General features: G+C 52.4%; 1 protein-coding gene across 4 annotated transcripts in view; it reads right to left on the bottom strand.

Annotated features, from left to right (window-relative positions):
• Window positions 1-9,949, bottom strand: part of MTUS2 (microtubule associated scaffold protein 2) — a 560,716-nt gene continuing 550,767 nt past the window's right edge. For 3 of the 4 annotated variants that reach the window (XM_070520454.1, XM_014843838.3, XM_014843839.3), the window contains 4 exons: window positions 8,490-8,588; window positions 7,271-7,390; window positions 4,831-4,928; window positions 3-2,906 (listed from right to left, as the gene is read on the bottom strand). In XM_070520454.1, coding sequence (XP_070376555.1) covers window positions 2,693-2,906; window positions 4,831-4,928; window positions 7,271-7,390; window positions 8,490-8,588 — 531 coding nt within the window. In that variant the 3' untranslated portion in view covers window positions 3-2,692. Of the gene's footprint in view, window positions 2,907-4,830; window positions 4,929-7,270; window positions 7,391-8,489; window positions 8,589-9,949 lie in introns of all 4 variants that reach the window. The other variant, XM_014843840.3, reaches the window with a different exon arrangement.

The raw sequence follows: 9,949 nt of genomic DNA, 5'->3' as shown, positions 1-9,949 counted from the left end.
GTCCCTCAAGTCAGTTTTAATATGCTTCAAACACAAATACGCAACACAGAAACCGCACGGGTCGGAAAAGGAATGTGCGACCCCATTCAAATAACCACCGAGTGTGCAGCCCTCCAGCCCCCACCTGCCGCCCACCCTGACACCCAGTCAGAACCTGGTGCCACTGTGTGGTGGGCTAGGGGCAGAGGCAGGCCACTGGCATGTCTCCCAAACACCAAGAGGTTGGTGAGGTTTGGTGGGTGTGCATGAGGCCGGCGGGGAGGCTGCAGCATCTGCGTGGAGACAGCTCCTGCCTGGAGGAGGACGACAGGGAGACTTCATGTGGAGGGAGGTCCACGTCCTAGTGGGGCTGGGGGGTGGAGTCGGGAGGAGGGGGCACCGCGGCTGCCACCCCACGTTTCAGGACAGGAGCCAAACGTGATGGGTGTCCATGACGAAGAAACGAAGCCAGGGCAATGTAGGAATTAGCTCAAGTACCCAAGGTCAGGGCTGGTTAGGGCAAAGCTCGAGTCACCTAGTGAAGGGTTACTTAGTTTTAACACTGCTATGACTTTGACTGCAACAGGCTAACACACCGAACCACACTGGAACATAACACTGAGTCTGTATTGCTGTGGAACTGCATTCAGCACGTGCCGTTGTGGAAGCAGTTCCTAATTCGGAGAGCTGAGCTTCACCGAACGTGTGTTTGCAGGTGGTGCCTGCTGAAAGAATAAATAATTGTGTATTTAGTCAACGTGGCATGATCTACTGGAATGGAATGCCCAACTCAATATCACAGCATCATGCAGAGCCACTAAAGGAACAAAGAAATGTTTCTTCAATGTGCATCGACTGTGTGTGTCCCCAAGATGGGCAAAGACTCTAGGAGGTTTGCTGGAAATGAGATGTACCTGAGGCCAGGAAGCCCAGCTATGACCCACACAAGGAGCACAGACCAGGTGTGTCTTCATGCCGGCCACATATGCACCCAGCAGGCTGGGCCCTGGGCAAGCCGACCCCTTACCTAGGGCCATTTCTTCCCTGCTCCAAGGCTCTGGCCCAGGGAGCATTTCTGCATGAGTCCACTCGCCTTGGGCATGCTCAAAAACAGCCCCGTGCTCAGGACAATTTCGAGGTGCCTTACGGAGAAAAGTGCAGGGTCTTTGTCACAAACAGGAAACAAAGACATATTATCATCACCATATCAACTGTTAAATCTACTTCTTTCTTTTGTGTGTCATGCTCCTAATCTTCCACAGCACTACGGATTACCTCTCACCTTCTAATTCTACCATTTCAGAGACAAAGGCCAGTCCAGTAGCCAGTGACCGCTGGCTGGCTGTTTCATCGGGCTCCTCTGTTTGGAAGACCCTCCTGGGCCTAGGATGGGACCACTGTCAGCTGTGGCATTGCTTGACGATCCAGGAGAAAATACACTTGCGTTTCTGGGAGGTCACGGGATGATCTCACACAGCTTGAAACTGATCCCCATGACCTAAGAGTTGGTTTTCTGGAAGCCCCTGTTAGAACCCCTGAGCCATCTCAATGTACAGTGATGGGGTTGCGTAATAGAACCAAACTGAAGGGGGGATTGCCTATGACATGGAGGCCAGAGGGTCATATTTTGGTGGGTTGACCATTTACAGTATCACAACAGAGCAAATCAAATGAAAAGCCAGAGTATGCTTTCCTACTCCGTGCTTGGTCAAAGGAGACCCTATCAGCAGTTTTCCTTCTGGAGGACGGAGTGCGAATGGCCTTGGCCAACTCCAAGGTCATTCTCACTCTCACTCTAGAAGGTCATGCTCTTCCATATTTTTACGAGGGTGCAACAGCTTAATGACAGATTCCAAGACACCGTTTAGGAGAAAAGTAAAGCTTGTGTTTACAAGACTATAGATGATTCACTGTCATGAGTGACACTGCAAAAGTGCTGAACCCCTCGGGTTTCCTACTGCTGTCCCTTACTCACTCACGACAGGAGTGTTTGTGATCAAAACCTGCGAATGGAATAATAGTGACCTCAGGTCAGGTTGACTAAGAAGCTGATTGTTTCAAAGGCAGTTACCGTCCACAAATCGCTGGTGTTTGCGTGAAAGAGAGTACCACTTGGTGGCAGGCTGAAAGGCGCTTCTTCTCTGTAGCTTTTTTTTTTCCTTTTTCTATTTTGGGTAGAAATATTCCTGGGAAGCTAGATAGAAATGCATTCTCATTTCCCGATAATTCTTAGGCACAAGTTAGAAAACTGCTGACCTTCACCAAAATATGTCAGCACTTCCATGTTATAAAAAATGCAATTCAGAACCGCCACATGTGTATATGCGTATATCTAAATATACACACATATTGGTGCAGTACACAATGATTATTCAATGTATATTCAAAACTGAGCTATTTGTAACTAACCTGAAATTCTGCAGTGAAAGTTCATCGCTCAAGAACAATTGGAGTTTCTTTCTTTCTTTGTTTTGGCTCTAACTACGGTCAGACGTTTGCACACCAGACACTACCGTTTACACTTTCCTAAGTGCCAATACCAGGACAGTCTTACACGGGGATCAGGAGAGGACTCCGCCTAGGATGCAGCTATGCAACTACTGAGCATGCGCGCAGGGCCAGCCAGCGGGGGGCCGGCCGCGGCCAACACTCCCTGGAGGTGGAAGCGCTCGGAGAACAGGGAGCCGCAGCTCCCGGAGGCCGCGTGGTGGCGTCATCTGGGCGTCGTGCTGACTCTGGCGGGAGAGGAGGGCCCGGAGGAGGAGCCGCGGTAAACGGGAGAGGTGGGGGACAGTTTAACTGGGCTGGTTGGGTCCCCAGTTTGGAGCTTCCAAAGCAGCTCCTCGTTGGTTCGGCTCAGTCTCTTCTTCTCCTGGGTTTCTTTCTCAACGTATTCCTGGAGATTAGCATTTTCCTCCGACAGCTGTCTGCATGGGGAGAAGAAGAAACCGTCGTCACGTGGCAATCATGCTGGAAGGTGCTTAACTTGAGCCTCGCCAGACTAATGGGTGCCGGGCCAAGGGAGGAGGTGGCGGATGCCTGCGGGGAGAACCTCCACCACCCCCACCGACAGCCTGGGCTTTCCACGGCGGGACAGGCTTTCTCCCTGGGCGGGACAGGATTTCCCCTGTCCTGAGACACCTCCGTCCCAGAGCCTCTCCACCAACACCTAATCTGCTCACAGAGCCTCTGCCCCAGTCAGGGCAGGTGCTGGTTGTCCAGTGGACAGAGCAAGAGCCAAAGACTAAAGAGGAAGGCAGGGAAGTGGAGGGCTGGTGTGGGTGTGCCGACCAGGGAGGCTCAGAGACAGTGGCAACCGACAATATGGCAGCACAGGGCCAGGGCTGTCAGCCGCAGGACCCCTCCTGGTCTCCCTGGCCCTGGCTTGGCCTCCCCGTGACAGCAGTCACCTTCCCTCTTAAGTGCTGGTCTGTGCCTCTGGCCCCAGCTAGACGCAGCCCTAGAGGGCAGGGGCCAGAGCATTCATCTTTGAACGCCCGGCATCCAGCCTGTGGCCCAGTGCATAACAGATGCTCAGTTAATGTGTGTTGCTAACGGATCCTAAATGAAAGCTGAATCGATGCATTTTGTCTTCTGTCATGAAGCTCGAATTGCTTGTTTTGTTGCATTTTTTAAAAAGACAGCACCTTTCAGGAACTGACAAGGTGAAGCACACATGCATTTTGTAGCTGGACAGACCGAGGACCAGAAGTTGCCCTGCTGGGGTAAGGCTTGGACTCGCTCTTTGGACCAGGGTGCCTTTGCAGATCTCCTGGAGGCGTGTGCTGCTCCGCTCGGACAGAGGCTTGTCCTGCCTCTCGGGCTGTGTCTGCGGTGCAGGCCTGCTGCCCGCAGAGAGCAGGGGGACAGACCTCCTGACCCAGCACATCTCTCCTGTGTGCCTCTGGGTGGGAATGAAATGCCAGCACCAGGAGCTCAGTTGTGGAGGCAATGTGTGTGTGAGAATGTGTACAAGCGTGAGTATGTGTGAGCCTGTGAGAGCGAGAGAGTGCATGGGAGTGTGTGTGCTGTGCCGTGAGTACGTGTGAGTGTGTGACTGAGCGTGAGTAGGTGTTTGAGTGTGCATGCATGCACAGGGTGACACATGTGGTTGAGGGCTCTGGCACGGGTCTCCGGGAGATGGCTCCCCCCGCATGGATGAACTAACCTCAGCGGGCTGATGGGGCCCCCACCCCGCTCCCCCGCCCTCTGACAGCAGAGGGAGTGCCTTACGCTGTTCCTAGGAAGATGGGGCACCTCAGATTGGGGTCCTGCAGGGAGAGGCAGGACCGAGCTGGAAAGGCTGTCACTCAGGAGCAGCTGCATTCGGCTGCACAGCCTGCTCTGGTATGTTCCCCTCCCTGCTGTCCTCTAGCCAGGCCAGCTCTTCTCTGCCACCGCCAGGCTGACTCAGGACGGCAGCTCAGCAGCCCAAGGCCCTAAGCAGGTCTGCACCGCTGAGCTCATGGAGCTTGGGGTCGGCTCACCCTGAGGTTCTCTTCTGCCTGGGAACACCCAGCTCGCACCCCTCGCCAAAATCTCCTCCAGAAGTAAACTCCGCCATGTCCCGCTGTGGCGGAGGCCCCACCACCTGCTTTGGCTGATTTCCCCCGTTTCTCCCAAGGTGGGCCGCTGATGGGCAGAGCCAGGGCACCGCCGGGCACTCGGAATGCTGTGTTTCGTTCTTCCCTTCAGGCAGGAAATGCCAAGAGCCTGTGGGGAAGCCTCACAGCTCTGAGGAGTGAGGGACAGTGGACATTGGACAAAAACAGAGCCTCAAAGAAGCTCAAGGGCCAAGCGTCTCTGTGGGTGACACATGCTGTGTAAGCTAAGACCCCCAGGTCCACCTACCTCGTGACAACGGTGTTCTGGTCGATCCTCGCTTTGAGGTCTTCATTCTGCTGCTGGAGAACTTGGATCTTTTCTTCGAGGATAATGTTCTTTTCCGCCTATAAAGGATGCGGTGTTAAGAGGTTCTCACAAGGCCACATGGCAGGTGGAAGCCCAGTGCCCTTGGCTTTTGGGCTTTGGAGGGTTATCAAGAACAGTGTTTTGCAGACTGCAGTTTGCAATGCATTAGTGGGGTATAAAATCAGATTATACGGACGTGCCCAGCATTTCTTTTCTAAACAAAATAAAACAACAGAAAATACCCAAGTGCACTATCTGTAGTAAAAGTAAGTACTGTTATATATATTTTAAACATTTTCTCTTATATATATATATTATGTATGTGTGTACGCATTAGATTCCCGTGTAGAATATATTTCTTATAATGAGTATTCCCAGGCCTTTGCCATTGTCAGACATAAGCTGTGAATACCAACCAGGACCTAGTTTGGCTAATGGGTCCCATGGTTCTTCCCAAAGGGTGAACTGCATGGCCCTCGCCCATGTGCATGTGCTATATGACATTCTGAATTAGTGGAGGGATGGGAATATAAATAATGTGGACACACTTTTTTCTTCTGAGGCTGTGGGCAGCCAGGAACACAAAGCTTAGGACCAACTTGGCACATTTTCAGAAAATAACATCATCCACAGTTATTTTTCCCCTGCAATTTATGCCACTCTCTCTGTCAGTGTGTCCCCCAGGGCCTGAGACCCAGCAGAAGTACAGTTCCATTCTAAGATGAACTTAGAAACAAATTATGTTTTGAAAGAATGTGACAAATTCACTGTTAGGGTAGTTAATCTTTAAAGAAAACTGTCATCTCTCCATGAATGAGGCTGAGGAATCAGAGCCAAAGGACTGGCCTCTCTCCCTGCTCATCAGCAAGGCACTTCACCCCACCCCTGGTCTTTGCTCCCAATAAATGGGAAGTGATTCAATCAGTTCTTTTTTTTTCTGGCCTGGAAAGGTTTCTGGAATGAGAAGTCACGCTCCCTGCAGAATGCCTGGGACATGGCTTAAAACAGCCCAATAAACCGAGAGGCTTGTGGGTGACGACAACTAAACGCGGATGGCCCAGCCTGGAGGAGGAGGGCTGTGATCCCCATGTTGGCCCGGCTGCACGGCAGGGCCGGGAGGGGCAGGGCTCTGTCTGTGAGCCCCCACCACCCTTAGCTCTGGCCTTGCTGGGGAGCTTTGAGTGGCCAACATTACCCAGGATGCTGGTAAGAGACACACACTGGTCTGCCCCGATCCTAACTGATAGGCACTCGTGCAGCAAGAGATGTCCACAAAAAAGGGACAGTGCTAGATAAAGAGAGGGGACATGGCGGCTGAATGCAACATGTGGTCCTAGATCAGCTCCTGGTTTGGATAAACCAGCTTCAAGACATTTCAGAGACAAATGGAGAACTTTAAAAGTTAGATGAGACGATCAGTTACTGAGATGGTAAGTTGAAGATTCGGTAACTGAAAGAAAGCAGAATACGAGACACTTGTACGTGTTAGGGGGAGGGGTCTGGGGTGTGTACATTTATACAGAGGAGAAGTTCTGGAAAGTGTTCATAGTGGTAGAAATATATTTTAATTTTCTTATTTTTGTTTATCTTATATTTTCCTATAATGCATATATTTTCCTTTTATAGTATCAAAAGTTTATTTTAAATAATAGAAAAAGAATCTGAGACTCTTGGGCCAACTTCCACATCAAGAGGGTACCCCGTTGGAAGCAGGCTCTCTGCTCCTAACTCGGGACGCCCGTCTTGGCTCTGGCCCTTACACCTGCAGGGTAGGGGCAGGAACTCTGCGCTGCTCTGCTCCCTCAAATGGTGCCTCTGCTAGCACTGTGGGAGCCAGGCTGGAGGTGAGGCAGAGTGTGGTGAGAGCAGGGACTTGGAGCCCTGGGCAGGGGCTCCTGCTGGGCTCGGCCACCACCGGCTCTGGCAAGAAGTGCCCTCTCCCCAGCCTGCATCTTGCATCTGTAAAAGGAGGCTCCTGACAGCACCTGCTCAGTGGCCTGCTGTCGGAGCTAAAGAACACATGGAACATGCTGAGCGCAGCGCCTGGCACACGTCAGCAATGCTCCATCGGTGCTGGCCTGCCACATCTCCCCAGGGAAGAGTGAGGAACTAGCACTTCAGAGCTGGATAGGGGATGGAGGCAGGCAGTCAGCAGGGCTCCAGAGTTGTACAAAATGAGGCCACCTCTGGGATCCTTATCAGAACACCTGGCTTCCTAAGGAAGGCCTGGAGACTCGGCAATGGTATTTTCTGCTCTGGTGTAAGCGATGGACAGGTAAGGGGCCCACCACCTGAAAGGTGTTAACAGTGACATCCATGATGACAATAAGGAACATCACATAGGTTATTGGGGTCCTCCCAAGGAAACAGGCCGACTCACCAGCTTTTCCAGCTCGATAATCTTCTTTTCCTGCTGGTGTATTTGCTGATTCTTCATCTCTAACACCTGCTTCAGACTCTTCATGTCTTCTTCCAAGTGCTGATAGGGAGCCAATGCAATCTACAGTGACAGCGAGCACCGAGCTTGTCACCAGGGGGCTCGGCAAAGCGCCTCATTTACCGGTGTCATGAATTCAGCTAAATCTAGCCTCCTCTAACAAGCCTCCCAATAGGCACTGGAGGACGAGAGCATGAGAGCACGAGGGAGCGGGAGCATGCTCATGGCCTTCCCTGATGAAGATGCCCACTGGGAACACTACTAAGAATCCAGCTCCCTGGGGAGCAGGAAAGATAAAGCCATCGTTCATTGAAAAGTCTGGGTGCTGGAGCGGCTGGACACTCCCAGCCCATCCCCAAAAGGGAACTTATGGGGTAAAAAGAGTAAATTCAATGTTGGCTTTTAACATTCAGCCAGACTCCTTGATTCAACAGACAGGTGGGGATTTATAGGACCTCAGGACCTCCCCACCCTCTGCTAAGATACGAAATGAGCAAGTGGCTTAAAAAGCAGAAAAGGCATTTAGAAAAAGAAATGTTAGGGAAAGATCGCCAGATGCAACAAATAAAACTATAGGACATTCAGTTAAGTTTGAATTTCAGATAAACATCTTTTTTTTCTAGTGTAGGTATTGAACGGGGCACACTTACACTAAAAAACTCATTTCTCTGTAATTCAAATTTAGGTCGGTGTCATGTATTCTATCTGGCAACCCTATATCAGAGGGAAGGAATTTTGCCAGTTTTTCTGGAAAAAACTCCCCTCAACCTGCCAACTCATGCCTCAGTGGTGCCTCCCTGTGGAACCCGAGTTGTGAGAGAACAGGATGGAGGGGGTGGTCCCGGCCCAGGGGGAGGGCTGCCAGGCCATCCTTATCACAGGAGCTCAGGGACAGTGGCTGGGGAGTGGTGTGGCATGTGGCAAGAATAACGTTTAGAGGGAGAAACCGACAGCTGTCCCCGGTCTCAGGAGAGAGGCGCTGACAGGAACATGTGAAATCCCAGGGACATCCTGACCAGCTGTCACTCGGCAGCAGATCAACGCAGAGCCCCGTCTTTAGGGGAGACTGCTGGGGAAGCCGCGTCGCTTCCTGGGGCGAGGTGCAGCAGAGCGGCCTCCTGAGGGCCCTGGGGGTGCTGGGAGCCCTGGAAAGCATGACTACCTCCAGCTGCTCTTCAGTGTTTTTCCTCAAAGCCTCCTCGAAGCGTCTGGCTCGGTCCCGCAGAGACTGGCTCTGGAAGGTCAGTGTGTCCACCTGGTCCTGTGAGTAATGACAAGAGAAGTCCAGCTCAGTGCAGGGCAGACACCGCAGCCCAAGAAGCTGTGACAAGACACCTGCCATGCCTCCCCCCGGAGCTCCTCTCAGGGCAGCACGATCAGAGGCTGTCTAGACTTCCCTTCCCGCGGGGCTCCATGAAAGGGGCACACACTGTGGAGAGAGATTTGCTCAAATGCCTCTGTGCTCCCCTCCTTGGTGCCTTGTCCAGAATGGACCGCAAAAACACTGACAGATGAATTTTTATGCCGCACATAAAGTGCGCTGACACTGGGCCGGGGGATCAAAGCAGGCGGCCGACTCTGAGTGCCTTCTGAGATGAGAACGCCATCCTCCCCCTCAGAGAAGAAGCTCGTGAAGAGGGTGGGTTTCATAATTTAACATCTGACCTCACAAAGGCAGATAATCAGCAGAAAGAGGTATTTAATCCAGGGGGCATCCAGCCCCCAACTTTAGGAGGGACAATTAATCTATCTCAAAGAAGAGCCACCCTCATTTATAAAGCTCAGGCCAGAAACTGTCAACCATCTTGACTTCTCTGTCTGCCGGAGACGCCCTCCCCCAAACACCAAACACTGATTATCGGGCCAGTGATCAAGACCTGCTGCTTTTGCCTCCTTAACGTCCTGGAATCCATGAACACTCCAGGTCCCGCTCCGTCTACCTGAGGTCCAGCCTCTGCTGATGTTTTTCTGGACCCGACCCCTGTGTTGTGGCTCTTTTGCCCTCATGGTGGTATCAGGGGAGCTTTCTAAAGTGCAAGCCTGAACCTGTCACCCTCCCTAGGTAGAACCCCACTGCCCCCAAGGTGAAGTGTATCCTCTGATGCTGCATGGACATACCTTTCTTGTCTCCCAGCCTCAGTTCTCACTGCCTCCCCCATGCCCCCATCTGATGTTCCAGCTCTCCCGTTGGTGATGCCTTCATCGGCCAGCTCCCTTTCATTCCCGGCTCACTTCTGGCCTCCACTCGGCCTCCCTGGGCCTCAGGCCTGGGTTGCATGTCCCTGGGATGAGCTGCCATGTGAGCTGAATCTGTCCCCCTGTTCAGACCCTCTCCCCAACTGGAAGGACACTCCTGGCCCCAGCACATGCCAGCCATGGGGCAGCCCTCTGTGTATGGGCGGGAAGGATGAGGGTGAGTCTGAGGAGGCACCATGCCCCTTCCCCGGCTGCCAGGGTGGATGCAACTACACTGACCCTTCTTCTCACAACTCCAGAAAGGACTGACCATGGCGGGAGAGCAAAGGATGCCGGGCAGTAGGCTTTATCTTGACACTCAAGTAGAGTGAAGAGATGGGGCCTCACTCACGCCAAGCATTCCAAAGTTCTCCACCCAAAAATACC

Source organism: Equus asinus, chromosome 11 (assembly GCF_041296235.1).
Source record: "Equus asinus isolate D_3611 breed Donkey chromosome 11, EquAss-T2T_v2, whole genome shotgun sequence".
Taxonomy (NCBI): Eukaryota; Metazoa; Chordata; class Mammalia; order Perissodactyla; family Equidae; genus Equus; species Equus asinus.
This window is presented reverse-complemented; position numbering and strand designations above follow the sequence as displayed.